Source organism: Pseudopodoces humilis, chromosome 2, assembly GCF_049639895.1.
Source record: "Pseudopodoces humilis isolate 2021_Gansu_Grassland_sample_001 chromosome 2, ASM4963989v1, whole genome shotgun sequence".
NCBI lineage: Eukaryota > Metazoa > Chordata > Aves > Passeriformes > Paridae > Pseudopodoces > Pseudopodoces humilis.
The window spans coordinates 64979201-65004582 of record NC_142201.1 but is presented as its reverse complement, the minus strand read 5'-3'; the positions used below and the strand labels follow the sequence as shown (position 1 = coordinate 65004582).

Genomic DNA, 25382 nt, shown 5'->3' with positions numbered 1-25382 from the left:
AGACTGATTCACTGTATAATCTTGAGTAAATAAGGAGTAGCCAGGAATAGAAAGAATGCTTCATTATTTTACAACCCAGAGAAATCATTACATGTGGAATTAGATTCCTGTAACCACACAGGCCTGTTCAAGGCACTCCTGAAATTCCTTTGTGATGGGAAAGGGTGCACACGGCAAGATCACTCTTCCCTTACAGATTTCTCCAAAACCTTTCTCCAAAAACTTTTCATGAAGGCAGAGCATCCATGGTTTCAGGGAATGGAGTGGGCCTTACACTGAATTTTCCTTCCTTCAGTCTTCTTAGTTAAGATAAAACCCCATCCTCTTACCTCTGAATGATTGTTCAGGGGTACCTGAGCAGTGACCCTGCATTTGGGACTTTATCATGATCCTCTTCTACTTTCTGGAAAAGGCAATGTCCAGGGTATGAAGTTAGCTCTTCCCTGGTTCTCATGAGGCTTAGGAATGCACTGGCAAGTATGTGAAAGATAAACATCACACATGTAGACAGAATGGTGAGTATACAGTATACTCTGCAGTATTTCTGTAGGAGCTGAGAAATCACAGCATTCCTTATTCTTTGTTTAATACTTAAAGATGAATGGCTCTATTAAGTTGTCTAGCTCTATTTATCCATTTTGGTAAACAGATTTTTCAGTAAATAATTCATTTGATAACTGAATGGAAAAGGTCCAAATTTCTTCTGCCATGGGATTACTATATGCAGATATGAATGTGGGTGCAAGAATTTCAGAGGTGTCATGGAAATTGAGGCAATACATGAAAACATGAGTAGTGCATGCAGAAGTTGCTTAAATCTAATATATTCTTGTGCAGTCAACCATTCTTTTTTCCTAGCTTTCTAGCAAATACTAGAATGTGCTTGCTATCTCCTTTATAATTTTTGTATTTGTCCTTTTTGTAGTCCCCTTGCAGTACTCCTGCAGAAAATGGGCTATTTTTCATTCTGTTCCTGTTGTTATAAAGCATTTTATTGAGAAAATAAATTGTCAAGAATGGTAAAATTAGACATAACATCAGAAAACATTTTTGTGAGACCAGAATTCTACTGTTTGACTGAAAACCAGTAAAGGTTGTTCTAACCTCATGTGTGTTTCATCTTTCATTATCACAAAACCTTCTACCAGGCCAGAACCTAGCCAGGCTTGTAGAACAACCAAAGGGTTGATTGCACAGTTGATTACCACTTCCAAAACATATGACTTGGCTTAAAAACTGGAAGATGACTATAGATATGGTCTTGGTTTTTCGGCAACAAGATATGAAGTTATCAGCTCCGTTGTTGAGACCTTATATGGCAGACCTAGTCAGCCAAAAAGAAATTCCTTGTGGTTTTGACCTTTTTCCTAGTTTGACAGCAGATGATTGAGAGTATGCAGTGGGTAGTTTATGACAGCCTGTGCAACTAAGGCTGTAGTGTGGCTACAGTGTGAAGCCTGTTCTTGACATAATTAGCTAAACCTACTCTACAAAGATAGGAAGATAAGAATTAGTCCCACATGTGGAAGGGTGCTTTCCAGAGACTAGGCAAAGTGCATTTGCCAAAACTGTTTTCAGAACTCCATGATTCTTCAACATCCTGTGGTTCAAGTACCTCTTGTGATCTCCAGCCAAAAGCCGACACTCAATATTTCCCTTTGTTTTGTAATGGGATCTTTATACAGCTCCAGAATAGCCCCAGATGAAACACCAAAACATGGCAAAAACCAGATGGGAATGCCAGAGTTCATGTCACCTCATTCTTCAAGAATATTACATAGAATGTGCCAGCAACAAAGGCTTGGATTCAGTCTAGATATTGAAGTTTATTCTGCTAAATCAACAAATTGATGAAAATCTGATGGAGGAAAGTGATCTTGATAGCAGAGCATGAAGAACCAAGCATGAAGAACATATGCACCTGAGAGGGGAGTCAAGGTCACGTAGGTAAGAAGGATCACCTGTTGCTAAGCCATTTTGGAAGGATGTTTTTTTTTCGGTTTGCAGCTGCTTCTTGAAGACCGAAGGGTGTTCTGGCACTTGGAAGACTAAGCCCAGCATGTGGGACTGGAGAGGTTTTGTTTGTTCCTTTTTTACACCAGGGAAATATCTAATTATGCAGCCAGGGCAGTTGAACAGATCCATGAACGAAAAGTTAAGTAGATTAGAAAACATCGAGGGAATGGAAACTAGTTAGCCCTTTCTTTTCTGATGGATCTCTTAAATGAAATCATATTCTAGTACACCCCTCTCAGCTATGATCTCACAGCTATTACTAATGCTTGGTCATATGAAAATATAATTTCCTTCCCAGTAAGAAACAAAGGTTTGTCTATAGCTTCTCCCCTGAGCCTTGACGACCCCTTGGGCTTGTATGCTCAAGACTCCCTTATGTGCTGTTGGATAACGCAATAGGCACAGCTTGGTAGCAGCCCATTCTTAACCTCTGGATCTCTATCCCAAAGAGGTAGATAACTTATGGTCCAGCTGGCAGGGAGCAGCCTCCAGCAGTGCTGGAACACTACTTAAATTTGTGCCCCTTGAGCTACTACAGACATGCCACTGCATCCCTAAGAAACACACACGGATCATAAATAAGGTTAGATGTTATTTTAAGTAATAAACACTAAGATACAGAAATTTCATTGCAGCCTTCTGTCTTTGCCTGTATCTTCATTTCAACTATTTTTAGTTTGCAGTCAGCATTATGACTGTGAACTCCAGGAACACTTGGACAATAGGTACATAAATAATTATGGATAGGTCTCCAGAGCATTAAACATTAGCAGAGAATTCAAGTTAAATACTGGCTGGTACTATTCCATGGCTTGAAATACAAGCTGTACTTATACATATTGCTGTAATTTTATTTCCCATGGTGAAAATGTAACCTGGATATTGGTGGTGGTCGAAGGGTCTACACAGAAGCTTTGAGAATTGCAAATTGATGTATTACTGAACAGAATTCTGCAGAACGAGCTGGTGCCATCTTCTATATTTGTCTGTTTATACTTCACAGCAGTGAACTCTGAGTACTTTACACGGACTAAAATGGATTAAACCTCTATGATTACTCATAAGAGTAATCATCCTGCCTTGTGATAATGCTGCAGTGTTGCTGAAACCTGTTAGAGATATTAGCTGCTAGAGCTGTCACAGAAAACATACTGCACATCTACAGACATGCCTGAGAGTAAAAAGAAAGATTTTTGCTGTTTTTCCAATTGATATTTAAAATGTGAGTTAAAAAATAGCTTTTAAGGATAAAAGCTAAGTGAGTATCAAGAGATACTGCATGGCTATAGCTTTGGGTTGTGATAAAAATAGTAACAGTACAGAAAACTTGTGTAAACTACTGAACATTTTCTAGTAACTTGATTTTTTTTTTTTTTGCATGTGATTTTCAAAGAGGACTTTTAAATATTGCCTTCTGACAAAATCTCTTGTGAAGTATTAGTGAAGTGGTGCAGAAAAGTCAGGTTTTTATACAGAGATATAAATTTATTTTTTTTTTAAATGAAATCTATTTTTATAAAAGCACTGCCTATTCAGACATTGATGCTGGTAAGAATGTTGCAGATTTAGCATGCAGATCTTGTCTATTGTTTTTATTTTCTTTTCACAGTCTGTGAGAATGTTTTGTTTTGAATCAAATAAAAAAACGCTGGGTCAGGACAGTGAGTAATATAGAAGACTTTCACCTCCTGCAGGTCACCACTGCAAATACAAGGCTAGGAAGAAATAGTAAAAGTTAAGACCCCACTGAAATACAAATAAATGTATGTCTGCAACTCTACAAAGAGAAGCATGAGGACAAGTTAGGCAGAACATGGGTCTGAATGACAGCCTTGGTGATCAGGGAGGTTCTTTGTTTATATCAGAGCCACTTAGTTCTCTATACAATCTCTGCAATTAAGCAGGCCTGCATCAAATGTGAATCAATCAGCTTTTTTCCTACGAGGAATGACTGAAACATTCTCCTCAAACCTCCCATTTCATGTTGTATCACTTTGTAAAATCAAGTGGGATCTCTGGAATATGGCAGGAGCCAGAGCCAGATCTTGTTGGAGCTCAGTAATTCAAGGTCTCATTTTGAGAGGGCAAGAACACCTGAGCTCTTGTATATGCTTAAAAAAAGAGGAATTTTAATTTATTTTTCCTGCCCCTGGAAAGTGTACTAGCCTTCAGGTGAGAAGTCAGTCTACAAACTTGTGTTAAATTCACAACTAGAAAAGGGGAAGCTCTCCTTTTGCTGCTGCACCCTCTGCCTGCTGGACCATGCAGGGAGTCATTTTAGATGACTGAAATGGTAGAAAACTATCACTATCTCAGAAGAAAGAAAAAAAAAGAAAGTAAAGAATGTAGAAGATGGCATCCTGCCATTTTAGTGAGCTGAACTGGCTGGAGGGAGACTCTAAGCAGCCTCAGAACAGGTGTAGAGAGGCAGTAGGAATACTCCTCTTTATGGCTCTGTGCAATTAAACAAGTACGTCTACTTCTGAAATGGAACCCAGAAGAATCTTTCCCTAGCTCTGGGATTGCTGTGCAAAAAATGATGTGTGCTAGGCCTGAAGGAACACACAGGAGAGCAGAGCAAACATCTAAACCCAAGTGTGAGTCTAAAACAAGCATGTGTGTGATGAGTCCTGGTCTCCTGTTACTGCCTGTGTGTCTTGTATTTCATAATCTGCAAATAACTGCATAGGAGCTGAGTATGCTACCCAGAAGACTTCTGACTGCTACATGAGTGACAGAAGGCAAAGCTAACCATCTTTCTCAGCTGAAGTAAACCTTCCATTTCACTCTGGCTTTCAGTCTCAGCCCCAAATAATTTTCCTTTTCTATTTCTCCCCATTCTCCTTCCATCCCAGTTGAATCATTCTTTTATTCCAGTTCAGCTTTTATCCCCACTGCAAGGGAATGCATCAGGCTACATCTATAGAAGTAACCATTGTAGGTCCCTTCCAACTCAGAATGTTCTCTGATTCCGTGAATCCACACTATAGCAGGTGTCCTGAAGAGCTGATATTTTATTCTAGTAATGGCAATGAGGAGTTGTGATTGATTCTGCGGAACTGACAGACATGGATCTGGACAAGGTAAGAGAATAAAGCCTATGAAGTCAGACTGAATGTATTTTTTGAGAATTTATTCCAGCACTTTATAGAAAACTGAGGTAACCCTAACAGAAGCAAAACTTAAGTCAGTATTACAGAAAGAGTAAGAAAAATCACCAGTGAATTCACATGTGAAAGTACAACCATACACTGTTCATTCTTTAAAGCTCTTCAAATTTGTACATATTACAGAAAGACAGACTGGCTTAGTTTGTTGGCAATTCACAGCTGCTTTGAAAGCACAAATGAAACTGTTACTGTACTGTAATGCAGTGTGACATTAGTATGAAGGAGTCAAGACCCCTCCCTCTGTCTCTGATCTCATTTGAAGCATGACAACATCAGACTGGCATTACTAATGCACAGGTCCCCAGTGTACACTGGGTCTCACTTTTGCATGCTCTAAGCTTTCCATACCCTTTTCACTACAGATCTGTAACTGTCAAGGACTCCCAGCCTTGAGCATACCGTAGTATGTATGAGCAAAACACATTTAAGAAAGACATCTTAAAATTAAATGTGCTTTCTCTTGGACCTTCTAGAGTTTGGAAAAAATCTGCAGTTTGATCTCAGGAAAACTATTTCAGCTTCAGACAAAACATTTGGAATGTCAAGGGACTTCTGGAAGTCCTGAGAATGACTTTATGAACATTACTGTTATAACTCAATAAAATCCATTAATGTTTCCCATAACAGTGAATCTAAACATGCATCAATGTAAACCATGAATGATAATTCCAAGTTGCAATACGGCCTAAGTTTCCAGATATAACAGAAACAGAAATGGCTGTGGTCATTCACAACAGGACATCGCACAATGTAGAACAGAGTGCCTCTTTTTAATATGCAGGAGATTCCAGATGTATGATGTGACAAAGGCAGATATATTTATTTGAATGAATTTATAAGACATGTTAAAGCTACTATTTAATAAAATAAAAACCTGATTACCACATAAGAAAATTTTTGGAAATGCTTTCTTTTTTCAAAATGTAGAAATTCTCTGCTGACAATCTTATACAACACATGCTGCAAAAATGAAACATACAAGAGGAGCAATGAAGAATTACCTCAGCTTTCACCACCACTTCACTTGATTGAAACTGTTCTTGTGTTCCATTAAGCATAATAATATATTTGGAAAATGTAAATAACCTAATTACATTTTTTTGCTCCAAGCTTCCAGGCACCAGTCATATATCGCAGTCGTATAAAAAGAAGATCCCTGCCCATCTGCAGCCAGCTCCAAAAGGGAACTAACTTAGAACCTGTGATTAATGAAGAAGAAAATCAGAACGACATTGTTAGAAAAAAACCAACCACCGGCAAGATGCACATTTAAGCAGTCACGAACCTCTGCATTGTCAGGACACTCAGCCCCACAACCTAGATCTTAATATTAATAAAAAGTTTATATTTTGAAAGCAATCGTTTTACAGTAATTACATTATGCCATAGGTGGGACACTCTAGTTTGCAAGCGTCCCATGCATGTGACAAGATGTGCAGTGCTCTCTGTGACAAGGCTTTGTTCAAGTAAACAGGAACCTAAGCACCAATAATTAAGCAAATGATTTATCTAGAAGCTTTGGAGAAGACCACCACCAGCTTGTCTTACAACTATAATCTGAAGATGCCAATCTTCAGACAAGGCAAGGAACCCACACCACAAAATCAAGCCTTCTACCATCTCTGCTAATATTTGTGTTAGGTAGGTGCAATGTACACATGGATCTGCATTGAAAGGAAACATTTCTAGTAAAGCTGGCTCAGGACATTCTCTACTTAACACCTTCCATCATTACTACAGTTTATTATAATTTCCGAGGTTCAGGGGTTGTGCTGAGATTAAAAAAAAGATAAAAAAACATGAAAAGAGCAAAAAAATAGAGGAACTGCATTTGATGTGGGGGGTGGGGAGAAGTGAGCAAAAGCAAGCAGCACCTCTTGAGCTGGCTCACCTAAGAAATATGCATGGAGCTATACTTCCCAGTAACTCAGTGGCAGAGACCTCCCTACAGGTCTGAAACAATATCACATCTTGAGATGGTGCTCTAAAGGAAGCCTTATTAGCTGAGAATTTTGGAAGGCAAGATGCAGTGAAATGGAGTTGAATCACTAAGTGATCATGGTCAGACTCCCCTCACAGTGTTCTACAATTGCACTAATTTATTAACACATCACAGCAAGAGGACATGCCAAAGTAGTGTTTTGTCCTAGCAGTGTAATTCCTTACTTTTTCATCCTGAGTTTCTCTGCCATGCTACCCTTTCACCTACTCTTTCTGTTCCAAGCCATGGCAGTAGGCTAGCAAGGACATGAAGTTCAAAGTTTGTACAGAAAGAGGGCTGTGTGCTATCAAAACCGGCTAAATAGGGCAATAACCTTGGATCTGTTGCTCTGGATTGACATGTCAGGAATCTTATAAGAACATGAACTATCTCCCTACCTTCTATTTCAGTCCAGTTGACAGCAACTTCTGCTATAGGTATTTTCAAGCGCTGGGCTATGTAAAGAAGTTCCACATCAAACGCCCTGAAAAAGAACAGGAAATACCAAAAATAATCATACTCCCAGAAGAAAGACACTGGAAATGTTAATTAAATGACTATTCAGTTATGCAGTTGATGGCAGTGCTCTATGGGTGGGAAACTGACATGGATGGGAAATTAACACATGGATGGGAAATTAATTTTTCTGACTAAACATCTCAGAACACAGCCAAAATATGGACAATAACAATACTTCACTGTGTCCTGTTTTTGAAGGCACAGATCACTCTGTGTTCAGCCCACTGCTTGCTTTTTATTCTGTCACAGTCACAACTTAGATTTTTGAAGACCATGAAGACCAAGCAGTCAAATGTACAGTGTCACTCCACATCTCTAGTAGTTTCATCAAAGAGGACATCTACCTGCTGCGGCTTTATGCTGATCTGATGGGTGCTCCTTTTACTTTCTCAGTCAAGGAACTCAAGGCGGCAGCATAGAAGTGAGAAATTATTTATGTTACCGTGCACAACAGAATACAAACAGCAGTTTAGTGACCACTTAATGCCCAACACAAAATCCTCCTGAGACTTGTCTTTTTGTTGGCTCAATTTTTTGCAGGTTGTATGGCAAAATGAATTGGGGCAGTGATCCTGCTCTGTGAGGTGCTCCTTCCTGCTCACTTTGTCCAGAATACACCTTAATCCTCTCAGTTCTCTGCACAGAGAATTGTCTGTGTGTTTCATTCCTGTAAATGCATTCTCAAGTGGGCCTTCTGGCTCTGAAACACCGGACTTTTGATATTCAACAACTAGTTTGGCAGCTTTTAATGCTCATTTAGAAATCAGCATATGAAACTGCCAGTAGCTACTATTAGCTACTTAAACACAAATCACAGTTATGAAGATTCTGGTGATTTGCCTTAAATTCTCATTGCTAAGTCCAAGACAATTTTATTTTTAAATGAAAGAAAATCTTTTGCCACTGAAGTAAATGTATGCAGTTATAAAAAATAAAATTATTCATTCATGCTTAAAGGGTTGGTGGGTTGAATTCATGTCTTCCGTAATTCCATTCAACACTAGATAAAAGATGGATAGAAAGGAACAGACAGGGTGATCAAGAGCAGGAAGAAGACACACTTTAGCAGGTTGCTTGCCAAGTTCAGATGTTATTTCCTTCTACTTCAAGCCACCTTCCCCTTTCAAGCAGTGCATTTCTGTAAAACTATTAATAAATGCAACAACAACAGCAGTCCACTTTGAAAAGTGCATGTAGGCGTGACACACACAGGTAGGCTCCCACTGAAGTACAGACCACAGCAGGCTGGCTTGCTGGTGAAATCACAGGCACACACACGCACAGACCTGAACTCGCGCTCTCTGTGTACATGACAGGAGAGCCAGGACAGCATTCAAACAAGCAAAGGCAGCACAGACAGATGTTATCTACAGAGACTACAGCTATTGTGTATAGGGAGTTCAGAGCTACTCTGCAAATCTGATTTTGATTAGGACACAGGCATTTTCATTGTCACTGAAAAAGTTACAAGAATAAATTATTTTTTTACCTCAGTGACCTAGATCTGCTCCAAGCAGCCTTGTCATTTCACCGCCTTCTTTACATGAGGGTTGAATATTATTTTATTAATCACTCCATGGTCTCTTCTACTGAAGAGGTATTATTTATTTTCAGCTGACATTTTACATTTGTAAGCCAAAAACCCAGTGTATTCACCTTTGAATGTTTATGAACCATGTGTATTAAGACTAAATCTAATTTTGTAATACTTACTACTTAAATGACTAAAAATCTTAAGAGACACAGAATAATTGTCTGATGAATTAGACCGTATGAGCTGCTCTAAAAATATTACATAAACTATTAGCCTAGTGAACTAATACTCATTTGCAGTAATTCCTGTGGACAACTGATTACTGGAATGTCATCACATACATTACAGAACAGCAGCATTAAATAGTTCTGTGAACTACTGGGCTCAAAGTAAGAGATTAAAAGCACAGGAATTAATCAGGTTGAACACTAATATTGTTACATGTGGTTGCCATTTGGATAGCAGTGAACATATCCTGAAATTAAAAAATCAAAACTATTCAAAGCTGAAAGGATAATGACTTTGGTAGAATACCACCAGGTTATTGTTTTTCATCCCTTTTCCCCACTACCTTTCCATATACCAGAATGGTTGGTCAGGGAATATGGACTGCAGTGTGCTCAATACACTGACAGCAGTACAGCCATACTACAGACCACCAGATCCAGATGGTACAGGAGGCCCATACAGAAGCTCCCACAGCCAGGATTAAGTTTGGATTAAGGGTGTGTTAGATGGAGCCTACCCTAAAGGAGACCAAAGCCACACCAGTGGATGAGCTGTTAAATGCAATTCATGTGATTTGCCACAAAACCAATTGTGAGCAGTTAACCTGACAGAACCACTGTGAAGTATTCACACCATGTACTTCATTCTGCTGCCTCTTGGGAGGGGGACACACAGCTCAGAATACCCAAATTTGGCTCCAGCCTGAAAGAATTCGGGTCCCAATCTAAGTACCTAGAGTTAGCTAGCCAAAAATCTATGGTGTGAACAATTTCCCCATCTATTTCTAATAGTGGCTCCATGATGTGCTAATTACCACAAACATGTAATGTAAAGTAAAGAAAAAATTCTCCATGTGGTTGTGTTTCGGTTAAGTTAATTTAAGACAATGCTGGCTAAAATTCATTTGAAAACCAATTTGATAGGTGTTTAATTGAATTCAATCTTTTTAAACTGAATCCTTAAAATGCTTGAGCATCCTTAAAAAATATTCTCTATTTTAAAATTGCAGTAGGACTCTTTCTTTTTCTGGTCCAATATGATGTGTCCCAAAAAACAAAATCAGGCCTTTAGTTATAATGTTTTAACTGGAATTTACAAGTTTTGTACATCCAAGATACGTTTTTTCCAGTAAACTCTTTAAGGCAAAGAAAATGGCCAATGGTCAAAGAGATCTAACAGTGAAACAGGATGCCAAGTGGGCTAGACTGCCAGAACTGCCCTAGCTGAACTTGGGCTTTTGAAATTCCAAGTCAGCCAAGAGCAGGACTTGTTACAAGACAAAACAGACACAGTTAAACAGTAAAAATAATTTTGTGTTGACTAGACACTCATAAACAATTCTACTTGCCATGCACAAAACCAGGAAAAAACCAATTCATTCCAATGCTTGTGCTGGTCTACAACGGCACAAAAGTGGGGAAAAATCCCTGTAACAATAGGAATGCTTATTTTTCTGTACTTTTTATATAGCAACTCCTATTTAGAGATTAGTGACAAACTGGAGAAACAGACATTATCTTTTTATATTGATTTTTCCCAGTTTTAAATGTGAAACAGCATGCCTTGTTCAGTGCACAAGGTGATTTTTATAGATAAAAGTAATAGCAACAATTTGATCTCTTCATTGATCTGCTGGCTTGTACAATGCCATCATAAATTGACACTTCACAAAAATATGTCAATCAAACCAGGACTGGAACTACATTTTGAATTTCCCCTCCTTTTATCATAAAGGTAGAACTGTAATTGCTGTGTCTAGTTTTCCTAGGGATAGACATTTTTTGGCTGGAAGAAAATTTATCTTTTTTTTTTGTTGTCAGAAGAAATCAATGATCAAATTTAGGATAGGAAAACTCGGCCAGCAAGTCCATTTAATTTTCCAGTATTTCTCCTGTGCATCAAAATTTAACACAAACAGTTACATTTTTCAGGCCAAGACTGTAGATGCAGAATTAGACCTTCTTTTGTAGCCCGAAGTGAGTAATTTCAACTGTCTCTGTTATGTTTTTATAATATCTCTTTTAATTTTAAGTTTTAAATTAAAAATCTGCTCCATCCATTTCTGAAAAACAGATTAGCTGTATAATCAAATTCAGAATCTAAAATACAAAGCATATGCTCTCTGTTCAAAAGGTTGCTTTCATTTCAAACTAATGTCAAAACTTTGCTATTTAGAAAGTAAATTTCAAGAATGTTTCATTTATATCCATATATACACAGCCAAAGGATAGTTAAACAAAAAAGACAATGAGAACACTCACCAAAAAAAGCCGGTTTAGGATGCAAGCATTATTACTTAGTCCTGAATATATAAACAGTTTGTAGAACCTATTAATTTTCAAATGCCTTCTAAAATTTAGGGTTAGATTAAAAAAATATTCTAGGAAATATCTCGGTCTCTCTTTAAAAAGTGTTATGTGATCCTTATTGCCATGATGATAAAACTGTATTTTTGCTTGTATGCTTCAGTTTCAAGATTTCCCAAATATAAGCATCTATAAATCAAATTCAGCACAGCAAGAAGAAAAAGTCTGTTTCTAGTATTTTTAATATTAAGGAGGTGATATTCATATAAATGTCCACTGGAACGGAAAAAGCATGGGGAAAGCATAAAGAAGTCAGGGTCTAAGCAGGTGGGAATTATTATATAGTTGATTTCATAGAAATTTTACATTAGCTTCATGAGTAAACATGTTATGCATCAATTTTAATCCGTTTTTTATAAGCATTCACCCAGCACTGTAGTACCCCCACCAATCCAAGCCTGACTAAGCTTGGGCACACAGGACAGATGATTTGGTTGGTGCAGAAGCCCGGTGTCCATTCCCTTTAGCAGCTCCCCACGTGCTCCCTTGCAGCAGCTGGGGAGCCCTCGGCAGGCTCAAGGACCGGGGTACTGCACTCAGACGGCTTTTATCCCGTTCAATCCAGCACTCTCCTCCCTATTCCCAGAACATCTGAGCACTGACCACACAGAACCGAGCACTTCAAGTACCTAACAGATCTGCACCCCACTTGTGGGATTTTAAGATTCAAAGAGAATCAAATAATTTCCTTGGAAGTCAAGTAGCCCCAGTGCAGTGACACAGAAGCAGAAATAAATCCAGATTTCAGAAATAAATCCAGATTTCAGAGCCTCTTATCCAGTACCAAGATAGTGGTTTCTCTGCTACCCCTTGCTGATGGTTTCAGTATGAACGAGTTGCTTTGTAACCCAGCTGGGGACTCCACGTTGTTCCAGATCAGCAGAAGTACAATGCCGAGTACTATTTCTTACCCTTCTGTCTCCATACTCATGATATGTACAGAACCTCTATGGCACAATGTTTAACCAGTTTGTATTTTCCTTTTTACAGATGTTATGCAATGCAAAGATATCAGGGGCCAGATTTGCCTAAAATAATTCCAGCATTGAGCTGTTTCAGATTCTTACACAATTATATACAATGAAATTTAATGCCATGGGATGAATGATGTCCCTATATAATTTCCAATTGCAATTATCCCAGCTGTTTGTACAACACTGACATTTCACTTAGGACTATCATTTCCCTGAATGTATGCACTCTCCCCACATACTTATACCACCCCATCTCCCAGTTTATTTCCAGATCTTATGAATTTTAACTGGGAAAGGGACAATACTTGATTTGTGCACTGACATGCTATCTTCCAGGTACACATGCTAAATGACTAGCTGTGGAGCAGAAAAGTACCTTTTGAGACCTTACTTAGGGTTTTTTTCTTCAGCACTGGCAATAATCTGAGTTTCTCTCCTCTAAGAGGGTCTAATTTTCCACAAACCTTGCCAAAGCTTTTGATCTTGAAATTTCTGCTTTTCTGTCTGATTTGGTTTAAATTAGCCAACAAATATAAAAAAGAAAGTGGGTAAACACAGAGACTGTTGTTTGACAGATGAGCATAAAACCAGACAATACACTGCCGGTTTGAGCAGAATTAAACCCAATTTTAAAACACCCAAAAAACCTATAGCTGTTTTAGGCAAATTTGTGACTTGGAATTATCTGAGGAAGAGCTTTTTTCTTGAAAGAATTTGAGTTGTTCTTTTCTTGACACACAAAACAAGCATTCTTCATCACTTCACCGGTACATTTCAGATAAATAAGAAAACACACAGGGGATTAGTTTATGGATTACTGTAGATAAAAGAACAAGAATAGCAGGCTCATTTTCTGGTGGCACATACAAGGCACAAGGAACTAAGACATAAAGATCTGGTATGTTCCATACCAATGATATAATTACTATAAAATGTTAGTAATATCCCTTTTTCATTGCTTCTGTTCCTGGATAATGGGGTACAACACAATTGTTTTTACTCTTTCATTCCTTCGGTACTAGATAATTGAAGTGGCAGAACAAAGCTTGTTTTTATCTAGAAAACACTTTATATAACCCATAAGTCCAATTAGAAAAAAATCCTTCAGTTTAAAAAATAATAAAATTTAAGATTGCATTTTTACAGCTGAAATTGATTGTCCTCATTTATTTCTTTCAGTTTTCTTCTTGAAGTGCTCAGTTTATAATGTGAAGTTATATAAGGCAATTTTGAGATACTCCTGGGCCTTTCATATGAGTTTAACCACGTATTTAGAAAATCCCTGTATGGGAAATTTACAGAGCTTTACAGATCAAGACTGGGTTTGGAGGTAGCAGCACAAATCATACTTGTGGCTCAGCTATAGTCTCCTTTAGGGCAGTAAGCAAACCACTCGGGTGGGAATTTTCTGACTGTTGACTGCTCAGTTATAGATTCAGTGCAACAATAGCTCTACATTCCACACGAGATGCATGTGCCCAAACACAAACTTTGCAACTGCAGTCTGGAGGGGCAGTATTAGCTTTCAAAGCTCAGCCTAAAACTGTGCACATTTGAATAGACTAGGACTGTAGGATTGCACACATTTGTGTATGGGAACACTGTTCAGCAGTTCTGCTCCCTTTCAAGCAAGTGGAGGCCCATGAGAGATTTTCTTGAATTAAGACAATACTTTGAAGAGGTTTGATTATACCTAACTAAACTATCCTTTTCAGCAAAAATTGTGGCATAGAAAATTTACAGAAATTATGGTATTTGTGTGAAAACAGTGCTTCAGTCATAGTAGTCATGGCTGTATCATGCACATATAGGAACTGTTCTAGCTAAATTACAACTGAAGGAGCTCTGAAGTAATTAAAATACAACACATAACTTTCTATTGTCTTAAATTAATGATATCTGTCAGTGGTCCTCATATAAAATAATTCATCAAGAAAATAAGTAAAGAATAATATTTGCTTTCACTTCAGAGTCTCCAGCAATTACAAACATCTTATCAGATACTGATTTTACATAAAATACTTTGGCTAAGCTGTACTGAATTGTAATGTGTAAAAAATAACACATAAGATAAGAGTTTTGAATATGATTAGTAACTCTTAACTTTCCTTATCATAATAACACCTTCCCTCCATTTCTTACTCTGCTGTAAAAGGAGAGATGACTCTCAGGAACTGGGAGTGAAATACAGCACCATGAAAAATTGTTTGTTTGAAATTTCTTCTGGAAGTAAGGAAAGAAGTTATTGGGATTTTCAGTTTGAGGCCTTTTTTCTTTTTTTCCTCTCCTCTTCCCTAATCAATTACCATTTCCTCTGACAATGCAAAACCAAAATATCCTACATAGGATTATGTACATCTTTTGAGAAAAGAGAATAAAATTTAATAAATAATAAAATTAAACAGCCAACTATTTTCCTAAAATGTATCTCAATAGGAACATAGAATTTCTAGCAATTACCAGGATACTTTAACATAAGCAATCAAAGCTGCCATGCAGGCAATACTATAATTGGTTAAACTGAGCAGCTGGGGTTTATACACAGATATCACATGCTTCATCACAGCTGCAATACTAAAACTGCTTTTTCAAACCCATGTTTAGTGATAAAGAAACACCACCATCAAAAAAAAAAAAAAAAAGAAAAATTAAAAATTTACCAGCGTTCTATGTGAAGGTTGGAGAAAGTCTGCAAGGCAGCTTCTCTGGTTAGCAGTTTAAATCCGCACTGTGTGTCCCGGATCTCTTTGACACAGAGAAACCACACCAGGAAGTGGAACCCATACATGAGGAGAGTTCGAAAGTAAGAGCGCTGTGGATAAAAGGCAAGAAATTAGGTGGATTTATTTGAATGATGAGTGAAGTGCTTGAAGAGAGCTGTCTTACAGGACAGTAACTCTGTTTTCTGATAGTTTTCAAAGTTTGTAAACTGGTTGTATTTTGCACTGGAATGAAAACAGAACTTACCAATTGTTACAGTCAAACAAAATTTTGGCTGAAAGGGAAAGATTTTGATCTAGGGAAAGACTTGCCAGTCGTGTATAGGCTAGGATAAGAGAAATCCAAGCTCCTTTTTCTCCTCTCTCCAGTTCAGAGCAGTTTTTCACTCTGGATTAAGTAAGCAGGAACCTGCACCTGGATTTCGAATAATTAGTGCAACAGCCATAGTATCTTCCACATGATTCTTCGGAAGTATACAATGGACCAAGTGAAAACCAGGTCTAAAGTAAAGACTGCTGTGCAAGATATTTCATTTTATATTTCCAGCAATGTTTTAGTCATCTGTTTTGTTCTTCGGCTTTCACAGATATATTTTATATTCCTGAAAAATGTACACAGCCTTCTCTTTGGTTACACTTGTATTCTTGACACAATAATTATACAGATAGGTTTGCCCATGGACGCCAGAAGCTGGAGTCTGGATTTGCAGAGGTCCCACTTAGTCTTTTATTCAAGACAGTTCCTAAAGAACTAGCACTGTGATCCAAAAATTGCTTCTGAACTCACTGCTGTTCTCAAGCTAAATTTAAGTGATTATATCTATGACTGAAAGCCATTTATCATGTAAAATCTTTAGGAGCCAATGATTCAACTGCTAAGTAGTTCCGGCTGATAAGAGATGCCTTTAAATCCAACAATTTAGAATGTCACTTGAAAAATAGAGAAGATGTTTGGCTTATTATGCATTAGCCTTTGGCTTAAGGAAAACCAAATTCATAGCTTGTGCCTTTTGAAAAGTGCTTCTGCCCCAGCTTAATGGTGGATCTGGTGTGGCTTCTTTAGCTCTGTGACCAAGAACACTAGGCGCCCACCAGAGCCAGAAGGGAAGCACTGGGAGGCTGCATGATTGTCAGTGAAACTGCAATTACTTCACAAAGAGGAGTTCCTGGGTTATACTTACCACTCCTAGGAGTATTTATGCAAGTCTAGTATAGATTCATTAAAGGACATTAACAACGCTGGAGGCAGAGCAGAAGTCTTCATGTATTGAGACTGAACACAAGGGTGAAATTCAATACAGCTGCTTATCACAGCTTCATTCTACTGTTTTAGGTGCCAATAAGTCCAGAGAGAAACTGCAACTTTTTTATACCTATTGCACTATACAACAGTCTTGTTCCACTATAGTAAAGGTAGTCTTTCTATTCCAGTCTAGGGACAACTTGGCGATGAAATGAAATGGGCTACACATTTCAAGCAAACCAGTACTACCTTACCAGTTTCCTCTATTAAAAATTCAGAAATATGGGAAAAGCAGGAAGCAAAGGATGGACATGTCCTAAAAACTGTACTTTTGTATTAAAAGATTAAAGTCCTGTTCCAGTTCCTCTCCCTAATGTAGCAAGACCTTCAAGAAATATGAATGCACTGAAAAAAGTCTGTCCACATTCAGTATTTGACCATGCAATGAAACGTTTTTTCTGGGTTCCACTTTATCAGCTACATAATCTCCCTGTAGTAGTGCCTAGTTTCTGATAATGATTAAGGTTTTTTCTTCATTTCTTTTTTCTTTTTTTGTGAGGATGCTAATAGATATGCAGCAATATTTGCAAGAACTCAACCACTCCAATACTATCTCATAAACCAGAAGTTCTACCAGAAAGATCTACCAGTGGCTGAACATTACCAGTGTAACTTCTTTTGAACTTCTGTAACTATTTTAGTAGTTGTGTATATATTTTAGAATAATTTCAAGTACTAAACATCAGTATAAACAAAGCTTACTCTTGAGAACATTTACCATGATGAGAACATCCAATGACAGTAAAAAATGAGCCCAGCAATGTGTCTGTTGCAATACAAGTTCCATGCCTGTGCTTTGTCAATTGTCTGCCACGAGAGAAAATCAGATGCAAGATAAGGCCATGTGTCTGTGCATCAATGTTCATTACTCAAGAGTCACACATAGAACAGCACTGCCTGTGTGTTCAAAACGCAAAAACTTTTACTATGAGTAATACAGAAGACTTAAACCACTTTCCCATGAATAGAGGTACTCTTCAAACAACTGGCTGCTAATTATCCCTAACTCATTTTAAACAGGTTTCAAGATCTGCAGGCCAAGTTCTTGCACTGGAAGGAAATTAATAATAATGAACTCGTCAGCTGCTTTCCACTCCAGCCCCAGTACTGGTTACTAGCTACCAATTCTGCCAGGGTTTAGAAGCTCTGCTTGTGAAATATTATCAACTATAAAACTTAAATCCATAAACTGGAACACTAACTGAAATGACTTCAAAGTGCCTGAAATCTAGGACACATCCTTTGTATGTGATGGATGACATCCTCCATGTATGACAAGCTTTTCCTTATTTTTAGGTTCCATTCTTTTACAAATATTCATTATCTAATTGTAAAACCTGTAGAGCCGTAACAAATAATGGAAATATTTGGTTATTAGTACACAGCAGGAAATGGAAACAAACCTTTGCTATTGAGTCCTTCTCCAGATGAGCTCTAGAACCACAGGAAATAGCCATCCCATTCTGTACAGGAATATAAATTAAAGAGTTATTACTTAAATGACTATTATTTGAATCAGTGGAATCTTGTGTTCAGAACCATAAAATAAAAAAACTTCAAAGCAGTACACTTTTCTGCTTCCTGTAGCTGCACTTCTACTGTTAGGTTTTAAGCCTAAATCAGTCTTCTACAATTATGAGAAAATCTGAAGTTTATTATGATTTGCATATGGTGCATGCAAATTGCCTCAATTTATTCAGGTCTGGTTTAGCTTTACATTGTTTACTTTATGCATACAGCAAATGTGTTTAGCAGCAAAGATAAGTATGCAGTATTCCTAGGAACTGAATGTTATAATGTACGTTTCCCTTAAATATTGCCCAATGGAAGCAATAGCAGAATAAAGCATTTGTTGCACTGGTGTATCTCCAAATGAATAAAATGCCATGGGGTCAGCCAAAAATATAATCTCAAATTAAATCAACACGATCAAAATAAAAGGTTTAACACTATTCTCACACTACTACTTCTCACATAAAATCTCTCAAATCTACTCTATTTGGGGCCAACGCTGGAGAATCAGCAGCTGCTGCCACCCTGGTAGGGAAGAGTGTTGCGGTCACATGCTGCCCGTTGTGTCCTCTGCTTGTGGCTCTTGTACTTGCAGACCGAGACCCCTTCCACAGGTACATCCCCTGCAGTTCTGTCTGGAAGGCTGCACTTCTCTTCTGGCACTCTGGGAAACCAGCTACAAGTACCTCAATCCTCTGCTTTTTAGCAGAAAATAAACCTCAGTTCTTTCAAGTCATTCCCAAAACAGAATGACTGTGCAGGGAGGTGTTCTTGTTCCACGGGTTCTTGGATTTTTGTTTACAGTAAAAGTTCTTCCAAATACTATCATTAAACTAAGAACCCTGATAAAACAAAACCTGTATAAAAGAGGGTGAAATAAAGATGCACCCTTAAAGGTATACAGGATGACACCAGATAAAATGAAAAAACAGAACAGTTAACAAAGGAAACTAACTAGCCATCACATGGTACTTATACAGAACACAACAACTTCAAACAATTTGAAGGAAGGATAAACTGTAATGCCCTGAAGTAGGCACAATGGATGCAAAGAAGGTAAGAACTCAGTGAAAGCTCCTGATAGCCCATTCTTGAGGCTTCTAGCCTTATTCTTAGGTCTTCAGATTTACAATACATATTCAACTGGATCTCAAAAAATTTGAAGAGAACTACAAAATTCTATCTTGTGTATTAACATATGCATGTGGATTGAAGTAAAAGCATGAGAATTTATACTCACAGGCCATGGCCGGAGATTCTTTAGACCTTCTTCTACTTTTTCAATATCTGCAAATTTTGTAGCTCCATCTGCATCAGCCATAAGAATATTTTTTCCCCGAGAACTAAAGACACCCTGCAATGAAAATAGTCAATAAAAAAATCAACACCTTTGAAATCAATTATTTGTCATAAGCTAGGTACAAGACACTCCAAAAACCTTGTAATAACAAGACAGTGATATCCCAGATTACACATAACAGGTGAGTCTTAATATTCTGCTACTAAGAGTAATTTGCTTATTTATATGGTAATAACATCTACAGACTTCACACTCTGAGTGTCCACAGTGACAGACAATGCATGAACATGAAAGGCTAACAATCCTTCTCAAGAAAACCTAAATCTAAAAGTCAACAAGTTGCTACAGTCACCTCTAGAGGGGGGCATGAAGAAGCAGTGATTAGCAGTTGCCACTGCACTGGATGGCTTTTCTTTGTCATGTGAGCTATGGAAAGGAGGATGCAGTGAGAGTTTTTCCTAACATTGTTTCAAGAAAATTCAAGAGTTATTTCTCAAAACTAATTTAAGGTTAAGTCTCAAGTCACAGTATCACTGCAAAACATTTGTGATGCACAGGTTTCATAGCTTATTTTGCCATATGCTTGGTTAGAAAAAATTTGTAATTTTTGAAGGGGTCCAGACAGGAAAACAATTAGCAGTGGGTGTAACAAAAGTACTGTTGCAACCAAGCATGTGTGCATATGGAAAAGCCCGTCAAGGAAGAAGCTGTACACACATCCACTCTACACGATGCATTGCAAAAGTGTATCACAGAAAATTGTTCTCCTTCTCTTGGAATAACTTCAAAATTGTATCTCTTACAACAGTTCCATATGTTCTAATATAATGTTCTCTCCATTTCCTATAGTTATATATATATACACATATATATAGTATTTTTATTTTTCATAAAAAATAAATTGACAGATTAAAGATAGAGCTGAAAATACAGATAAAGACATATCACTGACAATCCATAGATTACATCACCCTTTTTCAGAAAAGCAGGGTGTCATTCATCATAGGAATACGATGTTCCTCCTAAATGTTTAACAGCTATTTCATTTTTAGAACATGCTCATTTTATGATAATATCTATGTGAAAGCATGAATTGTGCTGTTTTGACTATGGAGTGTGGGTGATAGCAGTGGGCTTCAGTAAACATAAACTTTGCTGGATGAGTTCTTGTTTCTCAGCCATGTTAAAAACCACAACCATGACCTGGAGAGCAAAGTTTGTCAGTCTGGATCTATTTTGTCTACAAAAGCTTAACTTTAATTTGTAACAGTTTTGAGGGTTTTTTTGGCTTTTTTTTTTTTTTTTTTTTTTGTTGGCTTTCATAAATGCAAGCCTATTTCTAAGTAGAACTAACATGAATATGGAATTCAAGTAATTTTTTCCACTATGAATTCTCAGATTAAAAAAAATGTCTTTCATACCGATCTTTCTGGAAAGACAGCACTGCTACCAAGATTTAAAATAAACTTATTTTGAAAAAAACTTTTGCTTTAATTTATAGAATCTGCACTCAGTTTTGTCATATTTTGTGAATGCATTAAATTCAAAATGTCAATCAGCACAGATCTATCTTCTGCACATTTCGGCACAGGTAGCTCAAATAGAAAAGGAGATGAAAGTATTAATTACCGTCCTGACTGCTCCCCCTTTCCCTCGATTTTTTTCCAAAGATATCACTCGCACTTTGTCACTTCCATATTTTTTGCAGTACTCCTTTGCAACCTGACAGATACACAAAAAAACCAGCATAAAACAAATCCACGAACCAAGGGAGAAGTGTACATTTGCTCACCCCTCAAAAGAAAATAAATTAATAGCACAGAGCTATAACCACTTCAGTCAGCACAAATACATTGCCAGTGTTTGCTGGAGTCTGTTTGGGAAAATAAAAAACAGTTCACAGTCAAAACACAAAGACTGAAGAAACTACATAATGTTCAATAAGAACAGGAGACTTCCCTAAGCAATGTCAACCCCCTTCCTCCCACCTCCAAAAAACTCAATCCTAATTTAATTTATATCATACTACTACAGACCTTTTCTATTAACACCTATAGTTAATAAAATAAATACAATTTTCTATGACAGCCACCTGTTGAAAGAGATGGTACATTCAGCAGTCAAAAACATACAGCAGAAATCCTTAAAGTGATATGCATTTTAGTGTCTACCTCAAACATCTTCCAAGCAGTAGGAAAAAATCCCCACAAGCTGGCTATCCTTCTTTGCCAGTGACATACATCAAAGTGGAAGCAGAAGAACTATTTTCAAAATACTACTACTGGCATGTGGATTTTTAAATGAACAACCCACAAAGGGTGTGGGAAAGAACTGTATCAGCTATTCTGTCAATCAAATATGAATGACGTGTTTTAGAAGACTTTTTTGCTTCCTCAAATTCATATTCACATCATCACTATGCACATGTGGAGTACTCAATGTGAAATTTATTGAAGTTAGGATTAGAGTTCTTAGAATCTAAGCTGCAGGAGAATGGTTGTCACAGTTGCCAATGAAGAAATCTAGAATCTGAAAAAGAATTTTGTATGTATTCATGTGCATATGTGCCATCCACGATGCATATAGGACAATGAGAGAAAGCATTCAGAAATGTGAACTTCAGCTGTCAACTGCTTCAAGTACCAAAATATAAATGCAAAACACTATTTTATTCCACAAATATATAAAAAACCAAACAAAATTCCATGCCTCTGATTGCTTGGGAAAACATTTCTTCTTCTTACCTTTGCTGTTTGATCTTTACTACCATCATTAACCACTACCACTTCATAAGTGAATGAAGGATCTTGTTTCTTGAAAATAAAAACAGAAATAATGTATTTCATCCAATTTCTTAAATAGGCAGTAGGTCTTTCAAACATCATTATTCTTTTCTCCCTAGCAGTCATTCATAGTTGCCAACAGACACTAATATGATGCAGTAAATTTGTTAAGACAGCATAATTAAAGAATTTTGCCATATTTGATGCAGGTATCATTACATTGGCTTGTCATGCTACCAGAACTGAAAAATCAATTTAATTGTAGAAGATGGAAGCTAAGAAAAACATCACTTTTAAGAAAATCCAAACAAAACAAAATCCACAAACTTTCACAATGAGCTTCTTACCCAGAGAACAAATCCTAATGAAGAACAGATGCTTATGAAACTTGTTGGAACAAACCAGGACTTAGTTTAGAAAGTGAAATGCATGGTTAATCCTTAGCTCTGGCTTGGACAGATTTCATGCATATGAAGATTTTTTTCATCCTATAGTAGGATATTAAATTTTTACTTAATTTAAAAATCTTTTCTGGCACTCAATCTAAAAATAACTGATAAGAGACAGAAGCATTATTTCTAAGTGGCTAAATACTACTGTTTTAATGTACACTAACATAACAAAGTGACTAAATCACCAACTTGTTATACATAATACGCAGAAAAATAATGAATTTTGAATGCAAAAAGAAAATACCTGTCTTTTTTCTAGATAATCCAAAGCTTCATCCATCATAAGTGGTACTAGAGAAAAGGTGGAGGAGGTCAGGTTAGTAGATTATAACATCAAAAGCACCTGCACAAACAAACTAAAAACAGCCACAAAGCAAGGCTGAGCAAATCAACTATTTCATACAACACTTCGTTCAGTAAACAAGCTCAGCAGCTGCAACTCTAAGTGCTGCCCTTTCTGAATGCAGAAAGAACACTGAAGAAAATCACAACAAAAAGGATAAAACAAAAAGGATAAAACCATTTTCTTCTCAGGAATCAACTTTTCACTTTGAAAAATGTAATTCTCTACACAACATTAAAGAAAAAAAAAAATCATTCTTTATGACTGACCTTGTAAACCAGCACTGACTTTATCTACTAAGGCAAGCTGTCAGCTTGTGTACTGCCACATCACCTTTAGAGCTTGATTATTTCTATCACATCTAAAAGCCTTCACTCAGCATCAGGTACTCCTATCTACGGCCAAGTCAAACACAAACCTGTGAGATCATCCCTTTTTCTGCTTGTCCGAATCTGCTGTTGGTGTTTAAAGAGTAGGAAGCCCTCAAATCAATTTTAGAAGTATTTTACTGCTTCTTGCTTTGCAACATTTGCAAGGGCAATGAACAGCCATTCTTCTGGGGTTCATTAAAATTAAGACAATTCTTACAAGTGCCCCATGCTATTTTTAGCAGTAGAAATAAAGTTACACAATGCCTTAATTTTGAAATTCAATGTACTTGGACTGTTTTCTGGAAACTGTGTCCAAAATCTGATACATAATCTGGCCCACCAGAATCTAATGCTAATCCAACTGACCTCTGCATTATTACAGTAACAACTGATAGATCTCCTTCTTTTCCTCAAAACAAGAAAAATCTTACACCGGTTTTCCTCATTGTATGAAGGCACAACGACAGAGAGTTCTCTTGTAGGAGGATCATGTATATTTGGTGCAGATCCCCTCCTGCATTGAGCATCTTCGTGTGGCATTGTTTTGGCAGTTACATGAGCGATTACACAAATCTGTGATGAAAAAGAATTGAAAACACATTGTCATTGTCACACTATTAGAAGTTTACCTAGCTGTTAAACTTGCTACCAGGGACAACCAAGTATATTCCAGTAATGAGGTGGGTCACTGTTGTGGAATTTCACACAGGACCAAAACCCTCTCGTGCCATTTGGTTGCTCCCACTCTGACCATTGTCATTGGCTTGCTGCTGTTTTTAACTGCAAAGCATGCAGCTGCCTCCAAAGTCGTGGTCCAAGCCCCTTCCCCAAGTAACCCTGGGCACACAAGCAGGTGCCACCTCTGATCCCCCATTAAGCCACTGAAATCAATGGCAAGACTCATGACCAGCCCAGCCGCATATGCTTGCAAAACTGAGGCTCTGACTGCTTTATGCATGGCTGAAGAAAAGCGGTAGAAGTTGGTTTCTGGAGCACTTTTACTTGGTGACGCCACACACAGAATCACTTAGCTTGAAAAAGACCTCTAAGATCACCGATGCCCCAACAAACACCACCGTATCAATCAGACCGCAGCTCTGAGTGCCACGTCCAGTCTTTTCCTTGAACACCTCCAGGGACGGGGCCTCCGCCACCTGCCTGGGCAGGATGCATACGTGGCACTGCGGACAGGCAGCAGAATTTTGCTTTCCAGGGGGTCGAATTTAATATAGCGGGACATTTTGGATACGCAGAAAAGCAGCGACTTCCCAAGTAGTTAACGCGAAGGCGTTACCAGGACATTTCCCAAGGCGTCCTGTAAGGCTGAAATGCTCCGTCTTGGTCCCCTTTGCCAGGCACGGCACCCCACGCCTTGCCGAAACACGTTCCCCACACAACCCCCCGCACAAGCGCAGCCCTGCCGGCTTCTGCCGCCCACCTCGGGCCGGCCCTGCCGCCTGCGGGGCGCGGAGGGACCGCGGGACCCCCGGGCAGGGCCGGGACCCCGGGCAGCGCCCCTGCCCCGCACCGGGGGGCGGGCACAGAGCGGCCTCCCGCACCGCCCCCGCCTCAGAGCCCCCCGGGCCCGCCGTGCGCGGCTCTCACCAGGACGAGGAGGAAGGCGGCGAGGGCCGCCAGCGCCAGCGCGGCTGCGGGCAGGGACAGGGGCAGGGACGGCAGCGGCGGCAGCGCCCTCGCCCGCGGCAGCCGCGGGGCCCCGGCGCGCCGCGACAGCGCCGCGGGAGCGGCCGCGCCGCCAGCCGGGTGCCGCCGGGTGCCGCCGGCGCCCCCCGGCGGTCAGAGCCCGGCA

The 25382-nt window shown here is 38.4% G+C and overlaps 1 protein-coding gene across 1 annotated transcript; it reads right to left on the bottom strand.

Moving 5' to 3' along the window:
• Window positions 1–5134: 5134 nt before the first annotated feature.
• Window positions 5135–25294, bottom strand: ALG5 (ALG5 dolichyl-phosphate beta-glucosyltransferase). Its single transcript, XM_005516318.3, has 10 exons — window positions 25178–25294; window positions 24004–24145; window positions 23103–23149; window positions 22368–22436; window positions 21253–21345; window positions 19564–19677; window positions 18215–18274; window positions 15449–15600; window positions 7566–7651; window positions 5135–6385 (listed from the first exon to the last, which is right to left on the bottom strand). The coding sequence occupies exons 2-10, from the start codon at window positions 24110–24112 to the stop codon at window positions 6273–6275; spliced, it is 843 nt and encodes a 280-aa protein (XP_005516375.2). The 5' UTR covers window positions 24113–24145; window positions 25178–25294; the 3' UTR covers window positions 5135–6272.
• Window positions 25295–25382: the final 88 nt, after the last annotated feature.

Excerpts from the sequence above, each read along its gene's own strand:
- ALG5 (XM_005516318.3), bottom strand. The coding sequence starts at position 24,112 with ATGCCACACGAAGATGCTCAATGCAGGAGGGGATCTGCACCAAATATA. Across the intron at positions 22,437-23,102 it reads ATTATCTAGAAAAAAGACAG|AAACAAGATCCTTCATTCAC; the intron begins GTATTTTCTTTT and ends TTTATTTTCAAG. Across the intron at positions 18,275-19,563 it reads AGAATCTCCGGCCATGGCCT|AATGGGATGGCTATTTCCTG; the intron begins GTGAGTATAAAT and ends ATTCCTGTACAG.